Here is a 27,641-nt window from a genome sequence, read left to right as displayed (position 1 = left end):
CGCATGGTGAGCTCTGCCAGTGACCAGCGCCTCCATCCCCGCAGACGCGAACATGAGTAAAACTTTTCCGAAAGTAACTGGAGCGCCGAGCGCATTAACGCGGCCAGACCCAGAGCGACGTTCCGTGTCATCGGCAACCAGACCGCTTGGCTTACTGAGGCTGACCTGGGCGCTCTGGAAAAGAAACGAGATGCTGGGTGTGTGGTTTTTTTTTCTTCTTCTTCTTTCTTTCAGTTTCTTTCGCCATGTGTTTTCTTTTCCGTGGGTCAGTGCATCATCACCAGCCAATAGAAACGGACGACTTCTGCAGGTGCGGCGTGGCCCAACTTTTGGTGCCACAAAGGAAAACTGTTTGTTTTTAGTGTTTATTTTAAGCGATCTTGTTTTAGTCGAGGAAGCAAGTGTTTTTTTGGGGTGGGGGGTTCGCTGGGGTTTGGTGGGGAGGGGGTGGGGGGTTAGACGTAGGCAAGCTAAAGCTCTCCCTAAGCCTACAGCCTCTCAGCGGACCTGTTCCAGCGCTCGGCTTTACGTCTCAAAACTCCCAGAGCTTAAGCCCCAGACTTCCAGGGACAAAGCCCAGATCATGGCCCGGCTGTACAGGGGAACCAGCAGAACATGTGGAACAAATTGTCCTAAGTCACACTGTCTTATGTGAGGTGGGACTCGGGGATAATGATGCTGAATTTTTAAAGGTAAATTTACAAGCACATAGTGCCGTAACGTGTACAAGACGTTCACCTCTGAGTTCCTAGGAAACTCAGTTCCTGTTAAGCTTCCGGAAGCACGCTTCTGCCAGATCTTAATCTGGCTCATTGGGCTGATTCCCTGCCCCGCAGGTACGGTAATTGGTACAGGGGCTAACTCCGGCTGAGTTGCAGCATTACAGCCTCTGCTTAGCGGGCATCGATGTTGCGAGTTGCTTTCCCAGCTGTCGCGTTCGCATACCCACCTTCTCCCCCCCCCACCCAGAAGCATTTTCTGTCCATTTAGAGTCGCAGTAGGTGAAGCTATAACCTAGCACTCAAGGCGGATGTGCTAACAGTGTTAGTCTTTAGCTTTTTTTTATATTATTGTCATGAATGGTAATGTATCTATGCATAGCCATTGGTCATCTCTCTGATGCTCCTGGTCATTGATTGGGGGTCTGTGTGACCCCTCCCCCAGGACCATCGTATTATCTTTCCCCATCTCTCTCGCTCCGTGTGTGTGTGTGTGTGTGTGTGTGTGTGTGTGTGTGTGTGTGTGTGTGTGTGTCTCAGTGAAGCAGTATCCCTCTCAAAGCCCAGAGGTCCTCCTTCAGCACGCTATGATGTCGTTCAGCCGTCGGTAGTACGTTTCCCATTGGCTGAACAAGCGTAGAGGGCGCGAATGAGCGCGAGACACTACTTGCCCTCTGTATCCTCAGTGATCATTGGTCAGATTAAAGGTGCCCCTGAGGTAACAGTCAAACAGAAGGATGGCATCCTGCCACATGTCACCATATTGGTTCCTGGAGTCACACTGTGCCCCTCCCCCCCCCACCCTCAGCCACTGCGGCCATTTCCCGCCAGGTAATTAACAGCGATAGCTGCCAAGCGGCCAGCGTTAAAAGTCATTATGAGATTAATTTCTGTCTGCCGCTGTTTTCCCTGCATAATTCTTATCTAGTGGACCGTATTAGAGCTGGGAGTAGGACCCCAAATCCCAAACCGGGGGTAGATTAGCCTGGATGGACCACTGGGGTATGTGGGTTTCAGTTTGGGGGAGGGGGAGCAGGCAAACTAAACAGAGGGAGCCCAACCATCACATTAAGATTTCAAAAGAATATTCTGTCTTTGAGCAGAAGGATACAGCTTGCACTTTAATATATATATATATATATATATATATATATATAAAAATACTTTCTGTTCTGTTTCATATTGATTTATTTTGTTTTATTGCCGGGTCAGATTGATGCATGCTTGCCAATGAAAACGTTCCACATTCTCTGGTGCATTATGGGTATTAACCAGGGGCAATTTGGATTTTATTGTTGGAGGAGGTCCACTGTGCCTCTCTCGGCAGCTAGCTGGTTACCAGGGTGATTCTTGGTGGATTGCTCTTGGAAATAAGGACTGGCAGTTAGAGATTAAAGTGTTTATCAATGAATGTATAAGCTTACTGATGCCTCCCATTGTCTTTGCTCTCGTATTACTCATTTATGAAATGTCTTTCTCTAACACGGATTCCCACGATTAAATGTAGCTAAAGCTGATGAGAGCCACACAGTCGATTTTCTTTTAAAAAGGGTTGTATTGATCCCTACTGGGGGCTGTTTACCTTTTATTTGAACTAGGACTAGTTATGTTTTGATGTGCCCAGTAGGCAAGTTGCTTTGTCATATTGATACGTGCATCTGGCTGTTCCTCACCCATGCCAACTTTGCTCCGCTCCCAATCCCCCCCCCCCCCCCACCCCTCCCAACAACAGACCCAAAATCGCATGAAGCTGATGGCCGACAACTATGAAGACGACCACCTGAAGGCCGCTTCGCATTCCGATCAGACCAATCACAAACCCTCTCCAGATCAGGTGAGAGCCCAGCTGACCAACTGCATCGCTCGGTTTCGTAAAGGCTCACTGGCATACACACACAGTTGGTATGTCATTTGTCTGCCATTTACTTTATTTTCCTCATTCTCTTAATTCTTTCTCCCTTGCGTTTCCCTCCTTTCTGTGTATTTTATCTGTCCGTTTTTGTGCAGTGCTTAATATTTACTTCATTTCTAAAGGCCATGTCTTGATTTTAAATGTGTACAATTATTATAGCCAGGGGTACACAACAGGAAATTCCGTCTTTCACAACCTATTAAACACACAATACACAGCTATAACATCTTATAATTCTGTATTGGAGTGTGAAACTGCTTACTAACAAATTAGGCCTCATTTTTCTGTGTAAGAGTATTTCTGTGCTCAGTGGATCGCTCTTTTTAACTATACTGATATTGTGCTATAAGATAAAGCACAGTATTACAACACAGTATTAAAACACAGCACCACAAGTCAAAACAAAATAATACAGGGTCCAACAGAGCACTACAGCCTAACACACATTATAAATAAATACTGTGTAAGCCATAATTAATGTTTTATGCTTTTGCTGCCTCAGGTATACTATGGATCCCCCTTAAAATGTGGTGCTGGGCACCTTGGCGATGGTGCAGTACCTAATACCCCATAGACTTGAAGTAATGTCACCTGGCAGCCCATCTAAGCAGAGCAGAGAGGAGCCCAGCTGGTTCTTCTTGGCCTGAGCAGTGTGGACACGCCTCCCTCTCAGGGTTATGTGACATTTTGTGGGGGGAAGATGGATAAAACGTAAGACCCGGCGCAGCCGAGCGCCCGGCCAGACCTCAGCGCAGGCGGCCTATCTCTGCCAGCGGGCCGACCCGCGCTCGTTTCACGGTGCAGTACCTCCGACACCCAGTGCCCGGAGATGCGGCCACACGCTCTCACCACCAGGGCGGTGTGTAGCTCAACGGGTTATGGGATCTGTGTCTGTGCCTGGAAGGGCATGGGTTCGAATCCCGGGGCTGGCAGAGTAATCCTATCACCGTTGGGCCCTTGTTGGAGGCCCTTAACCCCAATGGCTGCAGGTGTGCCAGCTGGGACTGCTCTCTGATCCTCACTTGCACGTCATTCTGGACAGAAGCATCTACGAAATAATTGTAAATGTCGGCCAATCATGGAAGTACCTCTTTCTACAGGCCAGTTGGAAAGGGGACAGTATTGCTGGCAGTTTGTTCTTTTATACTGCAGCATTGAAAGTTGGATTACTTTAGCATGCTACCCAATTTCTTTTCAAAGGAACTCCAAGACGGGATAGTCCTTTCTATCTCTCTCTCTCTCGCTCTCTCTCTCTCTCTCTGTCCATCTTATTCTCTTTTTTGACATATTTGCCAACTAACAGGGACAGAAGAGAACGGCCGTGGTGATTGTGTATACTGCAAAGCCTTTTGTTTTCATTTTGAGTTCTCAAGGTAACGATTAGGTTGTGAGGGAACATATTTTCCTGTTTGCATGCTGTTCTGTTCAGGATCTTGGATGCTCTGAGACTCAGTATCTTTGACCTAATCGTATTTATGTACTTCAGCTTCCTGTGTCTTCGTCCATTTTTAACCAAAATAGTCCATGGATAGAGAAAAGCTTAACTGTAATCCAACGTGGCATTCCCTAACGTTTGACTTGCGCCTCTGTCTCAAACTAACCAAATTCTCCTTTCAATCACATGCTGCACTGGGCAAACCTTGTCATCTCTCAACCAATAGGATGATGAGGAGGGCATTTGGGCATAGCCAATCAGATGCCCTTCTTTTGCAGCCATTTTGTTCAGAAGGGTGAGCACCTTTTTAAATGAAAGTAAAGCCAGATTCACCGTTTAATTGGACATCTTCATCTGTCATGAATTTTACCTGCCTTGCTGCCCATCTGTCTAATCCAGTTTATATTGTCTGATGCATTTCTTTTAGTCCATTCTTCCAATTTCTTCTTTCCAGTTGTTGCACAGCACTTGTGACGTTTCCATTCTAAGTTCCTTTAATTATTTCGTCTTCCGTGTTTCTTTCCTTTTGTTGAACCTTCATTTAGTTGAATTTTATGCCTTTTCATTGTTGATACAATGAGCTTGATTCTGGGCCTTAAAGCAGGGTATGCAAATGAACAGCAACATTTATAGATTAATTCCAGGTTTCAGAATAATGCACAGTCTGTTTGATTCGGCCCATTCTGGCCTAATACCAAGGCTTCCTACTGTCACCTAACATTTACTCACCGTTACTCCTTTTTGGACCAATCCCAGTTTTGTTATGATCTTCATTTTCTGAAGAGGAAAATCAAGGCAAAGCAGCATAACGTCCAGACCTCTTAAGGAAAGCTCTGTCATGCAGCGCCTCATATCAGTGCTGAAATAACAGCGTTCTTGTGTTCTCCCCCTGCACTGACACTCCTGATGGATGGTTCTGCACGTGGAATGGGGGGGGGGGAATCGCACATGTTCCCCTTTGCTGCTGCTGGCAGCCAGTCCTACAGGTGCTTCCCATAAGTGATGCAGCAGAGGCTAACGGACCCTCTCTCAGCCCGTTAACGTTACATCCCGAGGATTTTACTATGATTACTATCCGACACCCGCTACAGTTTCATACACCTTCGACCCTGCCCCCCCCCCCCCCCCCCGATGTGGCGCAGGGGGATAATGTCAAAATGGACGTTACGCTGTGTCTAGACGATCAGGACAGCCCCAGCCCCCCATCCCCCCCGCCCGCGGCGTTGTTTCCTCCTTAGGTGTTCAGGCAGTTTAATTATTCTTGAGTGATATTCTTGTTAATCCTGCTTCTTCAGACTTCGTTGGACTGACACCCGAGTCTCGTTGTTCTTTTGTACTCGTAGTGCTCTGGATGCTGTTTATTTGTAAGACCCTGTTTCTGGCCCGCTCATCTTTTTGCTGCGTGATGGTGATTTCTTTGATTTTAATTTTTTTTTTGTGCTTTTTCTTCTCCTTCTCTGCTGGGGTGCGCTGGGGCGGCTTAGCATGCCTGTCTGTGTGCTTTTGGCGAGCCTTGGGCCCTTTGTACATGCTTGGGGTATCCCCGCAGAGAGCTCTGAATTCCCCGCCCAGGACAATCGGTGCTGTAGGTCCCCAGACCTGCGGTGTACGTTTTACTTTAACCTTCTGCCCAAGGTATTGTGCTCCTGTTTCATAAATTATTCAGTCGACTGTGAATGGTGTGGAGGGGGGGGGGGGAGTTTTCAAAGAAGGTAGACTCTCTTGTGTTCTTGGGGAAATTTCCCATCTTGTCACGGTCATGGTCGAGTTAGCACGTATCAGATCTCTCCCAGCCTACTCCTAACGCCAGGGAGCTCTGGGAAGCAAATTCTGTAAGTGCCGGAGCGCCTGCCCTCCGCTTTCCGGGTCCACAAACCACCGCTGCCCCGTTAGCTGCTGGCAGAAGCAGGCCGCATTTAAACATCATTATCTAGTAGAGTTTAATAAACTGCGGTTATAGGAAAGGCTCTAACTGAGTGGGAGCTAGCCAGACCAGGCCTTCTCTAACTCACGCTTTCTCTGTGGTGCGAAGAGATCCCGAGAGGTTTGAGATCGCTGCTTGCCAGTATTCCCCAGTAGGGGGTAGTAGTGAGCTCAATCATAATGGCGAGTCTGTTTCTATTTCTGTATCTGACAAAACGCAAGAACTGATGAGTTTCCAACCCAACTGCCAGATTTTCTTGTTCTTAAATCTTACATGGTGAACATGAGTACAGTCACACACAAATATCACAAAAAATAATTAAATGGTAACACGATTTGTTGCAGTTCCCCTACTGCCTCCTGTTTTTTTTTTTTGGTTAAGCAGACATTACAGAATGGTTGCCTCACGTCATTTGGTGGAAACGGATAAAATAGACCTTGGCCTTCGCTTGTCATTCCTGGGGTCAGTTTGTAGTGCCCTCAGCAGACAGTTACTCGCCCTTGAACGCCGCCCATAAAAGGGGGCCGCCCAGGCCTGCCTGAAGTAATAGCCTCCCCCAGGACCTTTAGGAAGGCCTGGTGGCAGGAGGGGCCCAGTCAACGGGAAGGACAGCAGTGCAGACGTGAGCGTTGGAGGCCTGCTGGTCAACATGCTTCTTCCTGAGCATAACATAATGAAGCGTTTGGTCTGCGTTTCCTTTAAAGACTCACATTTTTGTCCTTAGAATTTACCCAGGGGGAAAAAAGTGCATGAATTGTTGGATTATATTGTGTGGAGGATCGCAGATGTCTGAGGTCCTTTGATTTGTGCTGCTTTTTGCTGCTGAGCAGCATTTGGGACTCGGGGTACTTTGGGAATGAAGCGATTTAACCCAAGTTAAGCTGCGCTTCAAAACTCGGCCCGATCTCATTGCTTACTCGCCATTCATTGGGCCACATATGTTGTGTGTATAAATGTAACTGATGTATGATCTTTGTGATTGTGTGTGCGTGTCAGGAGGAAGACATTAAGATGTAAAGTCTTTATAGATTGTGAAACCGCTAAAAAATCATTTAAAAACATGCTGGAGTTCAACTAAAATCCCCCTGTTCCCCGGTGTATGAATAAATGACTTGTATAAGTAACAGAAAAAACCCAGTGTGAGCATTAAAGAGTGAAGGCAAATTCGGGGGTGAGCCCAACACCTCTAATGCTCCGTCTTATAAATGGTTCTGCGATTTGTTTTGCACTCCGCTCTGAAGTCATCTTAGCTCGTCGTTTAACATCTCAGACGTCAAGGGCCCGTGTCAACACCTCGTTCTTTGATGCCAGCATCTCCCCCACCCCAACCTTCCCTCCTGAAACCGCCGGCACGTCCCGGCAAGGATGCGCCCGGGGCTTGTTTTTGCCGGCGCATAAAGATGCTTTTCAGCCCCCACCCGCCCACCCCCAGCCTCTTGTTTTGAGTGCGACGTGCGAAGCGTCCTGCCTTCGAAAGCCCCCGAAAGCCACAGGCCAGCCCCTCTCGCGGGACGCATCACTCAAGAAAAATACATCTTAGCGGCGCATTAACATTTCTGGTCTCTCTCTTGGATCCCGACGAGCAGTAGATGCGCCAGCCAAATCCCACTCTGTTTGCTTAGTTTCTATCAGGCCGAGCTCACAGAAAATGGGCTCGATAGACGCAGCCAGCCGCTGTGGGGAACAGGCCCCACTGGAAAAAGCGGACGGCCCTGTCGAAAATAGAAGTGTTTGTTTTCCTATCAGTTCGGGGCGATGGGACTGAGGGTTTCTCTCTCGCAGATTGACCTGCAGGTGAGCTTCAGCGATTTAGGCGCCTTTTAATCTACCGCTTTTTGGCACTTCATTGGCTTTTTAAGGGCGCATTACTGGCGGAGAGACCTAAGCTCAACTGAGCTCCCAGCAGAGTTTCCCCCAAACGCTTTGAGTAAGTGTTACGTTTAATGCGCACGGTCCTAAACGACGCCTATGTGGTGATGGTGGAGGTCAGCTCCGGGCCGCGGGACTCTCTCCTGGACGTGGAGCTGCAGCTCTCGGCCCTCACGCCAGCACGTCCACACTGGCCCCCTCTATGTGTTAATGGGCTGCTTTTAAGCCAGAGGTACGTCTCACTTTTTGGACGTGCTTCTCAGGTTAGGAGTGGGGGGGGGGGGGGGTTGGGAAGCACTCATAATGTTAAGTAATGGTGTGGGACCACAGGCTGTGGAAAATCCTGACAAGTCAAGACTATTTTAAGAGAAAGACCCCTGATAACAGGAGAGTTTCTTTCCAGCGGTTTTACATGAAGCGGAACGATTTTCCGGGATGCTTATGTTAAATGAGTCTATCTGGTCTCATGCAAGGTATAGTATCCATCTGGAAAAACACTAGCAAGCCAGACTGTAAGGGCGAAATGAGAGGAAGGAGAGGCCGGCCATTTCCTCCATTTGCTTCCCTGTTTAGTCTCGGGGAGTAAAAATGAGGACCTCTTTGTAAACGCAGATTGGCGGGCATGAGAGCAACTGTAACTCCAGTGCGGTCTCAGTGTCATCAAGTGGGCCGGATGAGCCCCATCCCCCCCGCCGGCTCACGATACGCCTCAAGAGAATCTGCGTTTATATGCTCCCTGGCTGTCATATACGTGCTCTCTTATTACATTTGGCTCCAGATGATGTCATAAAAATGACATGTGTTGTATAAGTATATAAAAGTTTTGGTGACGAAGATGCACTGGGAAGAGCCCCCCCCCCCCAAAGCTGGAGCGGTATCCGTACTCATTGCTGCCTTTTCACTGCAGCACTAATGAACTCTCCCAGCACTACGATGGCCCGTGGCGCTAATGGATTCCAGACTTACGCCCGGACGGGTCGCGCCGAACTGGGCCGGCCCCCAGGGCTCTTAGCTGAGGCCGCCGCGTGATTTAGGAGTGACAGGGAAATTCCGTACTTGCCCGGTCCCTGGCTCCCCTGTCCAAGTGTGATCCTAAATCTCTCAGCTCGTTTAGCGCCTAAGCGGCCAAAGCCGGCTGGGGCACCGGCTGCGGGCGTCTCTGAGGGAGCGCCCGCCCGCCCGCCCGCTCCGCTCCTCCCGACAGCGAGGCTCTTCAATGGCTCTCAGTGTTCGTGTCACTTCCGCTCCAAATGCACCATCCCCGCACCTCCACTCTCTGCCTGTCACGGTCCCGCTGCCTGATTTCTCTCTGGGTCAACTTTGGTTTTCTCCGGGGCCTTTGGCTTTAGGCTTCCTCTGGGTGGGAACTGGCCGCCCTTTTAAAACCAGAATGCACGTCCCCGTTGGCATATTACTCTCATTATTCGAACATTTTTGGACAAACAAAGAGTCGTCATCCCGTTTAAACGGGCTGAAAAGCATTTTAAGGCTGATGTTCATTATTACAGTCCCATTTCCTCTGCTGAAGGCTCGTTTGGAGGGTTTTTTAGGGTTAGGGTGGAGTGTTCCCTGAGGCCAAAGGCTGGCACCACGCCTTGTGCAGAGATTGCCTTGAGTTGGGTTTAATGTCAGGAGGGATGGTGGGGTTGGAGAGGCCAAGTTTGAGGCTCCAGAACAGTTGAGCGCTATATGCAATCTGTATAGGCAGGTATTCATGGGTGTGAAGCTGTGGGTCGGGCTGCTTAAGCCGCCGATCTGTGTCACCCGTGTGATGTGCTGATGCTGTTCATACACCTGGCATGTTGTGTGCCCCACCGTGCACCGGGCATCACCTTCGCAGGGTCTGCTGCGAGTCCCGCCCCCTCAGGGAAGGCGGAGGGTGCGTGTTGTTACAGACAGTAGCAGGGCGACCTAAGGTCATCAATCAAAAATAGTAATTTTTTTTGTGTTTTAAGTTTCTGTTTCCTCTGAATCAAGATGGGATTAATTAAGGTGCCTAATTTTACAGCTTATCTCAAATCTAGTTGGCATCACTATCTTTTCTTGAAATGGTTCTATTTGGTCATTGTATTATTTGAGTGAAACCAATGAGGAATTAGGCTAAAGTGACAATGCAGTGATGCTGCACTTAATTCTTTTCTCGTTGTCACGTGAGTCTGCTAGGATTGAATCACTACCAGTAATCTGTGTTGTTTTAGTATTTATTTTTTTTATTGGATTTTTACTGTTATTGAGTCATTTATTTTTATTATTATGAGTTATGATCATGTCAGTACAGAACAGACACTCTACCGGGGGTCTATGTACTCATCCAAATAAGATATTTAAAGTTATAAGAAGTATAGCAAAGCACCATTTTAAAGTGTATATGCCATTATGTCACAAACTGCAGAAAATATATTACTGCCAATCAGCCACATTTTCTTATTTTCTTAACTTGCAGTTAATGCACCAAGGTGTTCATTATCCAGGTGCTGCGCACCAATAGGTGGGTGGAGGGGATTTGAAGAGAGAGCATGCTGGTCCACTTTTCAGGCTGGTTCTGCTTGCTCCTGACTCACCACATTTGTGTTTAAAAAAAAAAAAACCTTCAGAAAAGCAGCCACCCCCCCGAGTCACAGATCATCCGCAAGCCTGCCGATCCAGAAACCGCCTTCCGTTGACGGTCCGCGTAGAGATGTTGGTTGGGAGTCACTCGTCTTCTCGGAGGACATGGTTATGTCAGTCAGCTCCCCCAGCTCCGACACTTTCCGCTGGATGGGGCAGCTCGGACGCGTGATGAAGTCCAGCAACCTACCCCCCCCCCACTCAGCACCTCGCAGCCGTTGGCGAGTCATCAGTCCCAAATGCCCAGACGTCTGTGTGCCTGATGTCTGACTGCGTGTGTGCGCACGTACACATGCGCAGATGCCTTCCGCCTACCGTGACTGACACTGGCGGCCTGCCTCCAGGGACCCTGATAAGTGAGTCTCTTATGGGTCCTTCTGTTAAGCCTGTTTCTCTTGTCATCCTTAGACCTCACTGTATATGTCCTCGCTGTCTTTGGCAGGTTAGCAGATGTTAAAAGCCAGTTTTTTTTTGATCTGGTCATTCAGCTTTGCGTTTGTTGTAAATCAATCAGGTCAAGTGTTTAGCATAATGACGCAAGTCTGGGCCCCTCCCACAATTACAAGCAGCATTTTTTTTTTATCCAGTTCCTTAACCACTGCACCACAGCCCCTCTCTCCCTCCTGTTCCTTACCCCAGAACCCTGCTTTACTGCATCGAAGCACCAACCTCGTCTTTCCCTCTGTGGTTCTGTCCCCGCTCATCACCTTACCCAAGTGTTTGATTGGCGCGTGCCACTTCCTTTTTCATGAAACCACTGTCCCTGGTCTCAATGATTCGTAAGCCACAATGACATCAAGAGCTTAGCATTCAATCCAAGCTTTTCCTCTGGGAGTAGAAGTATTTTTTCTGTCTTTATTTTTTTTTCATCCTAATGGCTGTTTAAGAAAGAAATACATTGGGCATGAGATAAAAAGCAGAACGTAGAGCCCTAAACGTGAAAAGGGTGCTAATTGGCTGAGCACATCGATCTGTGCCAACAGGGGAAATGTATAAAGATCACGTGTATTCTGGTCATCACAAGGTATGAAGGATTGCTGCAGGAACGCTCCAGGAGTAGCTAGAGTCCCCCAGAGATGCAGGACAGCCAATAAGGACTTCAGCCAGAAGAGTTTTCCACTATAGACAGGAAGAGAGATTACAAACTGTGGACTGAAGACTGGAGGTCCTGTAGCGGTTGCTATGGCGAATGGCATCTCTCAGAATGACTCACCTGTTCTCAATATCTGTCCTCCTTTAACCGAAAAGGACCACTTCCCCCCCCCCCCCATGCTCTATACACACCTGCAACAGCTCATTTTCCCAACCGAGCCGAGTCTCAAAATCTTTTAACGTGAACAAGGCTTTCAGTGGTAGCCCAGTTGTCGGTGAAGGGGGATCTTAAGAAATGCCACATCGTTGTAAAGTTCTCTGATGGGGCAGCAGAGTTTGCTGGGTTTTTTCTGAGTGTGACCTCACGGATGAATGTAGTAGGTCTCTTCAGCCGCCTCTCGTATACCTCTCCATGAACGAGATACTGAGGTTTGAAGAAAAGTCAGTTATTCTCCTCCCTGTCTCTTGAAGGCTCAGTCCTTGCCATTGCTGGACCTTCCGCAGTTCTGCTGAAGCTGCTGCCTCATGAATATTCACGCGTTTCTGCCAAATCACGGCTTGTTTGCTCCTGATTGTTACAACAGTCAGCGTGCTCGTGAAATCGCGGTTCGCCATCTATCATTTGGGATTAAAAAATGCGTTGCAGGCCCTCTCGTGAATATTCATGGCTGCATCCAGGGGTTTGAGCTGCTTGGAGGAGATATGAAGAGGGCGGTGGAGAATGAGGTCAGTCCTGCGACAAGCCCCTCGCCGCCCATGTGACTCACAGCGCTGACCTGCCCACTCCCCACTGAAGAGTCATCGGGTTGCTTATGATGATCAGAAAAGTGTTAACGCCCCTCAGCCTCACAGTAGGGGCCTCCTTCAGTCCAGGGGGCACTGGGTGTAGGACAGGGATATTAAACCTCAGCTGGTGAAATGGTGTCACTGGTTTTAGAATAGTGCCGGTGGTATGTAAGCTAAGACAAGGGTGTTGTCCTACCTAAAGCTCTGCTTAGGCCTTCTGTGGAATGGGGGGGTTAGAGGATATAATCATGAACACAAAGTGTCTGCTATCAGGTGTTCTCGATTGACTGGGAGCTGGGAGGGAGCTAGAATGTGGGCTGTCTGGGGGTATCCAAGGACTGGGTTGAGAAAACCCTTCAGTAGGGTGCTTTCAGGCGAGCCTCTTCTCCGCTGCATTAGTTAGTGTCATTTTGGGGATTCCAGTATCAGAAAACCTGGATGAAAGGATCGTCCAGCGTCAGAGTGGGGTGAATTTGATGGTTGAAGATGTGAGCTGGGGAAGACCATCAGGTCCCCGCATATGGGATTAGTTCTTGCCGGCCTTGTTAGAAATGACCTCCGAGTCGAACTCCTCTCCAGTACCCCTGAAAAATTTCTCTTGCACAGAACAAGTGCAGTTTGAGCGGTTGGCCCGCCATGATGGATATGGTGTGTTTGGGCCCGTAATGTGGCCTGCTGGGATTTCGTCGGCACATGTGGCGAAGTGGGAGCTGAAACGGATCGGGCCGCTGACGTGCTGGACGTTCATCTTCGATATAGCGGGGCTCCTTGAATCCCACTGGCCCGGCTCCTACAGCACGGCGGGGAGAGGAATGTTCAAATCCGATCATTATTTTGGCCTTTTTAGTGCTTTCCTGAGCGTGACCCGCTCTTAGGCAGCCGTCGGGTATCTGGGGCGGATTCCTTGCAGCTGCCTCCCCCAGCGTCTTTGTCCCCAGCCGCCGTCCAAGAGAGCACGCTGATTCACGGCGCGTTCGTGGGCTTCTGACGGACCGCCTCGTTAAGCTGCACGCCTCGCAAGGAGAAGCCGAAAGTGAGAAGCTGTGCCGAGGTTTTTATAAGCGCAAACAGCACAATTCTTCAGCCCTATATGGGAAGGGTATTTTACTAAAGTTTCCTTTTCCTTAATAGAGAGATTCGTGGGTTGAGTCGGCATGAAAATTAGAGCCTCTTTTCCTGGCTTAGACGAGAGTGCCGGCATTCGATGCTGTTACACGATCAGACTAAGCGCAAACATGCTCTTTTGAGGTGACTGCTTGGGGATTATTTTGAATACTGGGTTAATACTGGCATGAAATATATAAACCAGACTGCTTTGAGCTCGGCCCTCTCTCTCTCTCTCTCATATATATGAGTTAATTTCTTTCTCCAACATCTTGTAGTTAACTATTACTGGACTTGGCGGTCTTAAATTTCTGGAATTGGTGATGGCCTGGAAGTGGTCACACAGGTGGCCTAATCATTTAAAGAACTCTAGAGCTCTGGAGACTAAAGTTGTGCAGCGCGCACCGAGAATGGAAGCAACCCCCCCCCCCCCGCCCCCGCCTCCCCCAATCAACAGCTCCGTGGCTTGGATCATAGCCAATGTCGTCCAGTCAGTAGATTTGTGGGCTGGCACATAACCAGTGTCCCTCCAATCAGCAGGCCTGTGGGTTGGATTATGTCCAGTGGTCCCCAGTCATAGCCCCAGTGAATAGCAGAACGGCAGGTGTCCCGCTCTGGACCTGTGCTGCATTGATTTGTATCAGTAAAGTTGTTCAGGAGATATTCACCTTTGTGGCTGTGGCTGTGTCACAGGGCTCTCCTGCTTCTTTCAGGTTTGGACACTTAAGGAATATATCACAATCTCTTCCATAAGATTTCCCTTTTGTTCAGACCCAACACCCATCCATCCATCTTCTGTAACCGCTTATTCTATTCGCGGGGAGTCCGGAGCCTATCCCCGAAGCTACGGGTGCAAGGCAGGGAATAACCCAGGATGGGTCCCCAACCCATCACAGGGCGCACTCACACACATCATTCACCCAACAACACTGCATCCTTTGAAGTCCTTTGGCCGTATTCCTGATGTCCTCACATTGCCTTTGCATCCTGTCGTCATTATCATATGTAGGTGACTTTGACGAAATGCGTAACAGAATCTCAGGGAGCGTGCATCTCTCCCCGGGTCCTTTGAGCGGCACAGGATCCGGTTTTGATTTGCTGGGACGCAAATGCCGTAAAGATGGTGGACAAAAACCATCAAACAGGAAGTGCTGTGTGCTGGACAGGAAGTGTACCTGTGGGGCCTCCATCAGAGGCTTATCGATGGTGCACATAGTGTTTATAGAAGGAGGACTTGGTAGCAGTCAACTGGGTACATTCCTTCATGGAAACCTGACAGGAAAATGTCCCCCCCCACTCTCTCAACACCTCCCCTTCCTCTCTTTCTACTCTCTCGCTCACTTCTGCCTTCAGTTGGGTTCCACCCTGGAGAGGTTTCCCCTGAGCCAACTAAAACAGAGCACGGTCGGCCCTGGAGCCGAGGTCCCAGCTAATGAGAATTAATAAAGTGTGTGGACACTAATGTTCCCACTCGTGTGTGTGCAGGCGAAACCGGATTCCCCTGCCCTCTCCTCACCAAACGCTTACCCCGATTATTATTATAATTATTTTTTTTTTAAAGGCTGTACTTTGTTGTAACTTTGGATGCTGCCTGTTTCATGCTATAAGTGCTGCTCACCATCCATCCTAGTTAAGCCTTTTCAAAATATTTAGCAAAATCTCAATCGACACCCGTTCCACATTTTCGTTCCCCAGGTGGCTCGCGCGGTCCAGCAAAGGGCCCGTAATGGATTTTTCTAGTTCCGATCAAGTCCGCCGGTCCACTTGCACTTCTTGTGTTGCTCCCAGAACAGAGAGTTTGGCATGGTACTGCTTCCTCATCAGCACGGGCAGGTTCTTTCTGGGCTTCGGAGATGCCATTTAGCAGATGTGATGTGTACTCGAGGGAGAACACATCATCCATGGACCACATCACCGGTGGCTTCCTTCAGCCCTAGAGTGGTGTTAGTCAGAAATGGAGCCGTCCAGTCAGTGCTCCTCTGCGTTTTATCAGAGCCAGTTTTCTCCAGTCAAAAAACATCACGTTCTGGGGTAATGGAGTTTCAGAGCTCTCCTCCTCGCTGGGTGGTCTGTACTTTTCATTTGTTTTTCCCATGATTTTAAAAAATCTCTTTCTCACTCATACTGTAGCCGCTGTTTCTGAATGTACTGCATCCCATGTGTTGCTCTGCTAGAGTGGGGGTGGGTGTCATGTGATCTGGTGGCTGGTTTGGGGCACGTTCTCGTGTCTCTGCTCCTTGTGTGAGATTCAGTCAGAGTTGGAGCACAGTGATCTGTAATGGCTGCCAGAGAGACTGCCGCACTATGACGTGCTCAATAATGCCTCACGCCCACATTTTAAAATTGTGTTCTCAGATACCCACGGTCACATGGTCAGGGACGTGGTTTGTTGCCATGTGGGTTAGCCTGGGTGAATGTATGAGGTGGGTTATATTCTGACAGCTCTTCTCCCTTTTTATGCTGGGGCCAGATCATCCCCTCTCTTATAGACCTCAACCAGAACCGCAGTAAACTGAAGCTGTACATTGGCCACCTGACCGCCCTGTGCCACGAGCGAGACCGCCACATCCTGCAGAACCTGGCCCCACCCCCCGCCTACCACCGCAGCGAGCGGGCAGCCTGGGAGGAGGAGCTGCAGAGGATGAGTCTAGAGCAGGTAAGCCACACCCCTTTCTCGTTCCATTGGTTGCCTCGTCGTTTCGGATTGGCTAAAAAGACACTACCTTTCCCACAGATTCTTGCTATATATTTCACATGTTCGTATTTCAGTTGCTTTGGCCTGGTTATTGTGTATTGTCTGGATATAACAGAAGAGCAGATTTCTAAATCTTTTTGGTTGTTTTGGCGGTGAGACCAGCGATGACCTTAAGTCAGGCTTCCTCATCGTATGTGACTGTACTGGGAACCAAAACTCACACAGTCCGAATAATCCAATGAAGAACTTTCGTTGCATTCCCAAAACTCACTAAGTCCCCAGAAATTTTCTCGAAAGTTTATCTTGTGGACTGAGTGAGTTTTGAAATTTTGTTCTTTGGTTGTTTATTAGAAGTTACCAGAGAGTGAAGCAGGTTTGAAAGGCCAGAATGTTTTAGGTTAGTGGGTGCTGGGAGAAGGTACATATTTGTCAGTACCTTTACATGCACACTAAGAAAATCAAATTATTGTGTTAGTCCAGCTAAAAACTGGACTTTCAAAGTTCATGTAAACGTGTTAGTCCGAATGAAATTGTACTAATTTGAATTTCTCTTAGTTGGGCTAAGACACTCAGATAATGCAACTGGGAGTCGATGTACTCCTGCGTGTATGCGTTCCGTCGGACTCAAACTGGCGCAGGTAGTTTAAATCTCGCGAAAACTTTTTTACTCTGTAATAGGAAACAAAAAATTGCAAGTTTTGCAATTTTAATGTTTATTCCTTTTCAAGATCATCTAATATATGTTTAGAGATCGGTTTAAAGTTTGCTTGTGCCTTAGCGCTGCATGCGTTTTCCAAGACAATCATAATCATTTTCATCCTTGTTGTTTAAATCTCTCCTAGATTTTGTGAACAATTTATGTTGAACTCCTTTTTTTTGTTTCATAAATATCCCAATATTTATTATAACAAAATGAAATTGCAGTACTTGAAAATTTTCCAATACCAATTTCCAATTTTGTTAAACATAATACTTTATTTCTTGTTGCACTATCCTGATCTTGTATTTGTTCTTCCGACCAGATTGCAGTTAAAGCTTGTGTCGCTTCATTTGTCCGCGCACCCATTGCTCACTGAAAGGAGCCATATCACCACCTATTGTAGTGGAGTCAGACATACTTTGGTCAATAAATCGATTCCCCTCACATGCATGTATACTGAGACAGTATTGAGGTACAGAGCCTGTGCCTGACCACATGGTCTATGTGAACGGGGGCTCTGACTGTGCAAATGCATGTGTTCCTCAGCAAGATAAATAATGCAGGATCCTTTTTTATTACCACAGTTTTATGCTGTTTTGACAAAGCAAAACGGAAAACGAGCCAGGCCACTCTCTCTCGCAGGAGCGAGTCGTCAAATGGGGAGGAATAGATGGAAGGTGAAGAAGAAGAGAAAGGGGGAGGGATAGAGGAAGCCAGTGGATGAGTGTGGGGTGAGATGATTGGCGATGGGGCGGGATGGGAGGAGTATGAAGGAGGAAGGGGCGGGTAAATGAAGATCAACTGAGAAGAAAGAGCACCGAGCAGGGTAAAAATAGCAGGAGCAGAACCTGGCAGAAGTCACTGTTAAACCTGAGAGTATGAATCATCTAGGATCACTGGGCCGTTCTCTCGTCTCGTCTGCCTCCCTCTTCGTACCCCTTTGCAGCTGCCATAAATTACCCGTGCACAGATGCCCGAGCTTCAGCCCCGTCCGTGTACGAATCCCCCCGCAGCGGTCCATCACTCCCAGCCTCACATCCACCTTGGCCTCCCATAAAACCGCAGACATAAATCGCCGGGAAGTTCACTCGCGCGTAATTCCCGCGTTTAGAGGTGCCACGTCTGCTGAGGAGAGTGTGAGCGAGGCGTGGAAGTGCGGCCGGTGCCCACGCATGCCCGCGTGTTCCGCAGCAATCGGGCCTGTCTCTGTGGCAGCTTGGCAGATCCGATAAGCTGTCGGGCTGCTTGGTGACAGTCGCAAAAAGCAGTGTCTGTGCAGTGATGTGGTCTTGGCCAGTGTCAGGTTGTTGGACCCTCACCTGTTGATGGAAACTGTAGAGCTGGTAGCTGTGTGTTTTGGGGCCCTTTGGCTGCAGTATAGCCCTCCCCCCCGTCACTGATGCATTAGACTCTATCATCATCAGCCAAATTCCACATAATAACAACAAATATTAACCGCTACTAAATAACTTGTCTTCGTCACCACATCCTACTTATCCAAAGGAATCCGAGATGGATATTGGGCAGTTTTCCCATGATTTCCGTACAAACCCTATCCACTGTTTGTATTATGTCTTGACATGTCAATTAAGATGAAATTGGTACTTTGGAATCATATACAGCTACCAGCAGTCATCCCCATGCCAGGAAAGAAAATATGGATGTGGTAATTTTATTAGTTATGAAAATCATAAAACCCGTACTGGATGTAGACTCCGGCTGCAGTAAAAGCAGCCGTTTGGATGTAACCCCATTGTCCCGGGATTTTTTGTTCCCTCTGATGTTCATTGCTTTTTGATGTCGAGTTTTGTTTCTTGTTTCCTGGCACTCGGCATGTTATGGGAAGTGTGAGTGGTGTCATGGTGTCTGTACTTCTGTAGTGGAAGAAATATATTAAAACTTATATAAATCCTCTATGGCAGCCTGGAGCATCAGCATCGTCCAATTCCTTAGCCCTGTGGCACAGAAAAGTGAGACAATGTCTTATGGTGTAGTCATACGTTCTTGGAGAGTAGCATGGCGATCATGTGACTGGTTTCAGACACTGCTGTGACTTTTGTGGGCATTGATTGGTTGCCTGTTTTCTGTACCATCTTGTTTTATATGCTCAGGAAATAGATCTGTTTTTATTCCGTCTCTATCTACTTGGACGTCCTCACCAGCAAGTCATGGTGTCACTGGCCTGAGTTGAATGCTGATTGCCCTCTGGAGTGCCCCCAACCCCTGTCAGTCACCGATTCAAAACATATCATTGGCTAATGATAAGGTTGGCCCCTTTGTATAAATATGGCTCTTCTTATGCCCCCCACCTTAAAAAATCTTAGAATTGCCCCTAATGATGAAGCTGCTGGAGAAAGGATGTTTTTAAGAGTGTCAGCGGTCGTGTGTGTGTGTGTGTGTGTGTGTGTGTGTGTGTAAATATAACAGAGAGGAGGGCACCTCGTTAACATGGGCACAGAGGCCTGCAGGGTGCCTCTATGGGTAACAGTAAGCACAGAAAGCCTCCCAGATCCAAGGCCTGGTATGGGCATCACCCACCACCCGTTTTATGATCCGCCACCCGTTTTGTCTGAAGCTGTGCCCGTCCCGCCCAGAGCCTGGTGATAGTGTACTTAGTGGCATTTTATGGGGTGCCCTAAATGGACCTGGCAGCACAGCGTGGCAAACGCCCATGGGGGGGAGAAGGGGGGGTGCTCTCATTAGCATTCTGTCCCTGGCCCCTGACCCCCCTCCCCCCAGCCCTGCAAGTTCCTACCTGGCGCTTGGCACCACAGGTCCGCTCCAGCGTCCCACACCTCCCATGCTTTTGGTCCCTCACAGACACACATGCACACACAGTAGTGCCCGTCTCCCATGGTTACGCGCATAACAGAGAGAAGCCTTACTGACTTCCTACCATGCCAATCTAACATGCCCGCAGTCGCAGCTGCTGCTCCGCCCGCTTCTGCTCCGCCCGCTTCTGCTCCGCCTATCAAGCTGCCGTCTTTCTCCGCCCGCTTCTGCTCCGCCCGCTTCTGCTCCGCCTATCAAGCTGCCGTCTTTCTCCGGATGCTTCTGCGCCTTGATTTCTATTGGCCCTGGTGACCCTGGGCTTTGACTGTGTTTTACTGTGAGAAAATAATCTGCAGCTGTGTAGGTGGGGCACTGACTGCAGCTGTGTAGGTGGGGCACTGACTGCAGCTGTGTAGGTGGGGCACTGACTGCAGCTGTGTAGGTGGGGCACTGACTGCGTAAGCTGGCCATTGCGCTTTAGGTCAAGGTCGTACCAGGAAATATCGTTATGTTACGCATCATTAACAGTCATTAATGAAGGAGACCAGGTCAGTGTCTTTCAAATAGTTTGTTATTCATGCACTTTAGCATGTCATGCAGTTCACACCGTGTCTCTTTTTGACTTCAGTTTACCGTAATTCCTAATTTACATTAACGATATTGACACCAATATATCCAGCAAACTGGTTAAATGTACAGACGACACCAAGGTGGGTGATGTAGCAAATACTAGCGGCACAGAGGCTACAACGGGATCTTGATTTAATTAGTGACTGGGCCGATACCTGGCAGATGAAATTTAATGTAGACAAATGTAAGGTAATTCATCCAGGGAGCAGAAATATATAGTATGGATATGTTATAGGTTCCACTGAAATAACGGTTGCTGATTATGAGAAACACCTTGGCGTGTATGTTGATGCTTCCATGTCCCACTCTCGCCAGTGTGGGGAAGTAAAGAAAAAGTCCAGTAGGATGTTGGGTTACATCTCTAGGTGTGTGGAGACGGGAGGTGATGCTACGATTATACATTAGTAAGACCCCACCTAGAATATTGTGTGCAGGTTTGGTCACCATACCTTAAAAAGGACATTGCTGCCTTGGAAAGAGTGCAACGTAGGGCTACAAGAATGATTCCTGGTCTTAGAGGAATGTCTTATGAGGGGAGGTTAGCTGAGCTGAATCTGTTCAGCCATGAGCAAAGGAGACTAAGGAGGGGGGGGATATGATCCAGGTATATCAGATTCTAACAGGTCTGGATGCTGTTCAACCAAATAGTTACTTCAATATTAGTTCAAAAACAAGAACTCGTGGCCATAGGTGGAAATTATCTGAAGAACATTTTACACTGGATTTGAGAAAGCACTTCTTTACACAGCGTGTAGTTAGAGTATGGAATAGTCTTCCTGTTAGTGTAGCGGAAACTAAAACCCTGGGTTCCTTTAAATCAGAGCTAGATAAGATTTATCAACTCTGAGCTATTAGTTGAGTTCTCCCCAAACCAGCTTGATGGGCCGAATGGCCTCCTCTCGTTTTTTAAATTCTTATGTTCATATATAATTTTCAGTTGCAACCTTTGAGATCAGTTTGCTGGGTTGTAAGACATTTGTGAGAATGTTCTGCTTCTCTTTCATTTAGGTTATGACGGGTAGCTTGTATGCGATTTACTGTAAGCAAACAAAAAACATAATTTATTCCTTTCTTGATTTACATTTAACCTTTCATTCAGAGTAACTCATTGTCACCTAGAACACACACTAGCCATTGGTTATTTTCAGCCTAAATTAGTATCAGTATAGATGCTTGACATCTATAGGTTGTTGGACTATGATGAAAAAATGACCTGCACTTTGCATGGAGTCGACATTTATGTGGCCGGCAGGTGTTTATGAATATCCATGGGGCGTGAAGCGAAGCCCACGGGACGGCAGGCCGCCTCCCCCTCCGGGCTCCTCAGTGCCTCCTGATTTGCAGTGAGAAATGGCTGTAAACATGGAGGAACGGGATCGATGGCAGCTGCTCTTCTAGGGTGACCGTCAGCACACCCGCCCCCCCGCGCTTTGGCCAAGCCCTGCTTGCCACACTCCCACCCCACCCCCATTTTACGAAGCCCCATCCTCTGCTCTACCGTAAAGCGAACACACCGTGCATTCAGAGTCCCCTCCCCCCTCCCGGGAGAACGCTGCAGGTGGGCATTGTGGCAAAGACACGTCGGGGTGGGGGGGGGGGGGGCGGGTGTGAGAGTCCCTCAGCAGGTCAAGGTCCCCATGGCACTGTGGCGGATTGAGGGGCTCGGGTGCTGGGTGGTCTTATCAGAGCGCAGCATAATACGTCTCTGCGTATTATCTGTGCTAGCTGTCTGCCACTGCTGGGCTCTTCCTTAAAACCGTATGTGTGTGTGTGTGTGTGTGTGTGTGTGTGTGTGTGTGTGCAGGCATACAGCGAGAGGTACACGGTGAATGTGCCTATGCTAATGTCAGTGGGATGGCCGAGAAAATTCAATTATACGTTTTTATGTTTTAAAATTTAATTTTTGCAATTAATTATTCATTTAATTTAATTTAATCTAATATATACAGGGTTGAACCCAGGGACTGGGAATGGCGGAGAGGGAGCTGATCTGCCTGTCAGCTGGGCTCTCTGCAGCCACCAGCTGGGCGTGTAATTTCATGTGACAAGCACTTTAAAGGGTGTGGGGGTTTGGGGGGGGGGGGGATGGGTTGGGGGCTTGGGCCCCGTGACCGGTGCATGAGGGAAAGGGGGCAGAGAGGTGGGGGTTTTAATTGATTTAAGTGTCAGCGACAAGTCCCCACGCTCCGAGGGTACCAGCACTCCTCCCATGCCCCCCCCAGGGAGGCAGGTTATTAGGACTGTAATGTCGGCAGTGGGGGTCTATAGGGAGCGGGGGTGGGGGCACCTCTCTGTGGTGGTGTTTATGTTAATGTGACAGGAGCTGGTTACTGGCTGGTTGGGGGGGTGTGTCGGGGGTTAGGGTTATGAGTGATGTCACCCCCCTGGGTGGGAAAGGTGATTAAGGGCGGACCAGAGTGAGACACCCGTCGGGTTCACAGTGACTGCGTGGGGAATTGCGGGGTGCTTCATCAGGGTGGGGTTGGGGGGTCATTGCAACATGTGTGGGGGTACAGACTTCTGCAGCTTATATATGGCACTTTTTGCTCCTCCGGTGAAGCCGGCCGTCCTGCGACATTGATCCTGCACGCTCCTGAACCCAAACCGCACCTCCAGGTCTCTCTCCCAGACGTGACGGAGCGATGAGGTATTCCGGGGGATCCGCTTTCCGACGGTTTCCAGATGCCTGGATTAAGAAGTGTAAAGTCCACCAGCTCGAGCACGTGTGCCACCAGACCCGGGGATGCTGGCCTGATGTGCTGTTTGCCCACCTTTTCCAGGAAACTGCTGGACGGTCATTAATTTTGTAGTCATTTCTGTGCAAGGCCTGTGAGCAGGAATGAGGCCTGGTCTGCCAGCCGGAATCAATCACAAAGCGCTTTGGGTGAGAAAGGGAATTCCTGAAATGATTAAATCACCAATGGATTGAGACCTGAACAAGGTTCCAATCCAAACATGGAGACCCTTAATTTGTGCAGCGCAATATGAAAATTTGGTCAACTGTGGTTCTAGGTTCTGCCCATTTCCTATTGTTATTAAATGGCAGTAACTTAAATCCATCGGAACCGCAGCTGATCCAAAGTCGCACTTTGCCGGGTCTGTCTCTCCGAATGGCCCTTTCGGGGCCTGGTAGAATGACAAATTGTGGGGTTCTTGCCAAATGGAGAGAGAGAGAGGTGTAGATTGGCCTGGCGCTGTTTGGAAAGGAAGACCTTGGGCCCGTGGAACCGTTGATGGGGATTATTTGAGAAGACAAGAGTCTGGATGAAGCTGTTCACCGTCATTGATGGGTGTGAGATAATGGTGTTGTAAAACAGAAGCTGTCACATGCCCCGCAGACTCGTGTAGAACCATACAAACACGGTGTTAACACAGGTAAGCTCAGCCTGAGCGTTTTGCTTGCTCACCTCCATATTGGTGTATATGGAGGTTTATGTCGCTTTTCCACCACAAACGGTACCGTACTTTTGTCATTTCGAGAAAAGTCAACACCGAATAACATCAAAACACAAAGCAGGGGGTTTCGTACGGAATTAATACCAATATCGCATGTTATGCAAAAGCAATTCTTACACCATTAGTCAGCTAGATTAAAATCAGGCTTTTTCTTACTTTAAATTCTGTACAGACATTATAGCACAGGGGGTAAAAGTTTCACTGATTATTTTTTTTACTGTCATAAGAAAAACAATTAGCAAGCTTTGCAATTTTAATTATTATTCCTTTTATAGATTCTTATATCTTTAAAAATCAACTTAAAGTTTACCTTCACTGCTTTTGCATGAGCACTGCATGCGTTCTCAGATATTCATAATCAGTTTCATCCTTGCTGTGTAATTCACTTGTAACAGGTTTGTGAGGTTTTTGTTTTATAACTACCCAAATATTTATTACAACAAAATCACATCGCTGGGACCCTAGTATATTAAACACATCCCACTATATTAAATAAAATTCTTTTTTTAACTTCTTGACATGCCATCCTGATCTTTTTGTTGTATCTGTTCTTCCGACCAGATCGCAATGTAAACATAATTTTTTTCTTTGTTTATCGTTGTTTTCTGAGTTCGCAGCTGTTTTCAAGGTGACGTTTGTCTTGTGTTTCGGCAGCTGGCTATTTGCATAACCAATAGTCCCACCCCGAAGTACCAAAGAAGTCCCCCAGCTGATTAGGCACTTCTGGTACTGGTACATGACCGGAAGTCAATGGAAAAGCGAAATGTACGGTACTTGGTGCAGTGGAAAAGTGCCCTTAGAAGAAGCCCAGTCAGAAGCAGGCTTTCCCTGCTGCTGTCGGTGTAAGTGTCATTTTTTAAGGCACTAAGGGGATTTTGAGAATGACTTTAATAAATAAAAAAAAATAGTTAACATAGAACTGAAGGATAGTTAAAATGTTAAGCAGCCTATTAAGGAGTTTTTAAAAGCCTGGTGTGTTGCCCTAGACGCTCGTGATGGGAGGAGCAGGATTCCAGCCGCTCCGCTGTACTGGTTGTTGTGGATATAGAGTTTTAGAGCCTGGGATTCTTATTGGCTTGGGTTATAGATTATCACCCCTCTCGGGAACTTGCAGTACTGCATTAGTCACCTGACATTTTGGTCACCTTTCCTTTGTCTGTATCTCTTTGGTCTCCAGTTCCCTCGGCAGCTCTCCGTTTTAGATTGAGAGCAAACACAATGATGTTCCCTTGTGGATGCTTTCATGATGCTATTTGTTTGCTGTAGGAACACTGATTATATTATGTATTCGTTTCTATCTGCAAACTGCTTTTTTTTGTAGTGTTCTTTACTAAAGGAGTATTGTGTGATGTCCGTCTGCTAGGACTCTGTGTTCTTTTGATGGGTTAAGGAGCTGCGTGTTGGACCAGGGAGTTCATGTTTAAAGAGGGAAATGACCGTCCTGTTCTGAACGGACCTGGTCAGCTGCAGATGCACTGGTGAATGAGCTGCCTGTACAGAACAAGTGGGAGTTTTTCTGCACTAATTCTGGATGAAAGATTTTGGTAAAGATGGGCTTTAAAAAAAATGACTGTGCCATCCCACTACATACAGTACCGTGTAAAAGTCTTAGGCAGTCAAAAGAAATGTTGAAAGCCTTCTATCTGGTTAGTAAGTACCGTATTTTCCGCACTATAACGCGCACTGCATTATAAGGCGCACCATCAATCAGTGGTCTATTTTCAAACTTTTTCCACATACAAGGCGCACCGGACTTTAAGGCGCTTTAAGCAAAACAAAAGAGTCAGATAAGCCAGTCAACGAAAATTTATTTTACATCACGTGTTCACAATGACTGTCAACATTGTTCAAACGTTTATGAGCGTCTTCACTACTCTTTAACACGTAAAAAAACAAGAGTCTTATACCGCTAAATCAAAAGTCAGCCTATTAACAATAACTCAAAATTGAACACTTATAATACGGTCCTATACCGCTAAATCAAAAGTCAGCGTATTCATAATAACTCTTGAAATTGTTAATTTATAACACGTGAAGCACTACACAATACACTCACTTTTCAATACTAAAACATTCAAATCGCTTCGAGTTCAGTATGCACAACAGAAATTAATCCACGTTTAAAGCGCACTGGATTATAAGGCGCACTGTTATTTTTTAAGAAAATCAAAGGCTTTTTAGTGCGCCTTATAGTGCGGAAAATACGGTATATATTTGCTCAGAACAAAAACACATTTTGACATTACAACATGTGCAAATTAAGAGTAATATGATTAAAAACTAGCATGGATTTCTTCTGTTCTCCAGAAAGTCACTGATATCTCGCTGGATGGCTAGATGAACAGCGCTTCAGTTCCCAAACCCCCCCTCAGGGGCACCTCAGCCATTCCATGTATTTGTTAAATTTCATCACCAGCTCACGTAATTAACTAAACTGAGTTTTAAAAGTTAGTGAGGTATTGATGACCCGTATGAGGTCTGCTAGTGGTCAAGTCAAAAATACGTGGCTGTATTGGATGGTTATGGGAAACCCTGGGCTGGTTTTAGGAGAGATTTTTAAATAGTTATGCTGACACACATTTATTTTTTCACAAACATGATCATCTAAACCATTTTTTTGACTGCCTAAGTCTTCTGCACTGTACTGTAAATGACAAAGTCTAGTAATTTTTTTTATTATTATTATTTCAATAAAACACATAAAGAACATATTCCTTATTCTGTGGCAGTTTGGTGATGCCTGGTTTGAAAGTGACGTGCTGGGGGAGGGGGGGTCACGGAGGAAGGGGAGGGGGGGACATTCCCAGTCTGCTAACGCTTGACTGATCACCAGACATCAGTATATCTCTCTAGCTTCATCATAAGAATCCAGACCAAGTTTGTACATAGCCGTTGGCAGAGACATTCAAAAATGTATACAAGGAATAACAAAATCGCTTTTTTTCCCTTTAATCTTCTTGTGGTGGGCGTGTGCAAGAACTTATTTCAAACTCCTTTTTGATCATGGTTCTGACTTTCTCAGCCGGCCAGTTCCACCGAGGGCCTGCTTTTTGGCTGCAGATCGCCGTTCCAGACGTGAAAGCGGGTTGAAGAGGCTTCGGCTCGTCCGGGTGACACCGGGATACCCGGCCAGGTCCGGCCCGCGTCGTGTGTGGAGTGCCGACCGTATTTATTTATGCATTTCAGATGGAACTTGAGTCCCGTAATCAGGCGTCGGCGTTAGAAATGGCCTGTGGGGGTGTTTATACAAGCTTGCACCTGGAGCGTATCGACGTGGAGAAGTTTCCCCCCTCCCACGAGAACGCCGATTGAGATCAGTGGTGCGGCCCACGGAAGTGTGGAGAGACGGCCAAGCAATTAGGGGAGGGGGGAAAGAAAATCATTAAGAGGGTTCTGCTCAGCGGAGGGGCCGCAGAGACGGGGCCCGGAGCCGGGGGGGGGGGGACTAGGCGACCTTGGCTGCATGGTTTTAAGAGGCAGCCCCTAGATTGTATTTTGAGATTTGAAATTATAGTGGGAATGACTGGTGGTGGGGGGCGGTGGTGTCGGGGGGGCCCAAAGCCTCCCAGAAGAGCCACACTGACTTTGCTCAGCAGTATGAGGAGGTTCTCAGCCGCAGTGGGGAAAGCCTGTCCTGTGCTGGATGGGTGCCAGGGAGACACCGCACTGGCGTGTCTGGGGGGGGGGACACCGCACTGGCGTGTCTGGGGGGGGGGGACACCGCACTGGGACTCCGTGTTGGGCCAGGCCAACGCGACTGACACGTTTTTTTCACTGTGGGAAATTAAGCAAAGCCCCCGTAAGCCCCCCCCCCCCCAATCTGTGTCAGGGGGTCCGCTCATATGTCGTCGTCCCCCCCCCCCCCGCTGCTTCAGTTTATTAGGTGCAAAACAAGGAAGAAATCGACCACCCCCAAGATGAGGGGGGAGGGGTGGGGGGT

General features: G+C 47.8%; 1 protein-coding gene across 10 annotated transcripts in view; it reads left to right on the top strand.

Moving 5' to 3' along the window:
- The window catches only part of erc1b (ELKS/RAB6-interacting/CAST family member 1b), a 147,486-nt gene that overhangs the window by 110,989 nt on the left and 8,856 nt on the right, over window positions 1-27,641 (top strand). For 8 of the 10 annotated variants that reach the window (XM_023810375.2, XM_023810374.2, XM_023810372.2 and 5 more), the window contains 2 exons: window positions 2,452-2,553; window positions 15,919-16,104. In XM_023810375.2, coding sequence (XP_023666143.1) covers window positions 2,452-2,553; window positions 15,919-16,104 — 288 coding nt within the window. Of the gene's footprint in view, window positions 1-2,451; window positions 2,554-4,292; window positions 4,362-15,918; window positions 16,105-27,641 lie in introns of those variants that run through there. The other 2 variants (XM_072710123.1, XM_023810377.2) reach the window with 1 other exon arrangement.

This window comes from Paramormyrops kingsleyae, chromosome 3, assembly GCF_048594095.1.
Source record: "Paramormyrops kingsleyae isolate MSU_618 chromosome 3, PKINGS_0.4, whole genome shotgun sequence".
Classification (NCBI taxonomy): Eukaryota; Metazoa; Chordata; class Actinopteri; order Osteoglossiformes; family Mormyridae; genus Paramormyrops; species Paramormyrops kingsleyae.
Note: the sequence above shows the minus strand (reverse complement) of the source record. Positions and strands in the feature narration are given on the sequence as shown.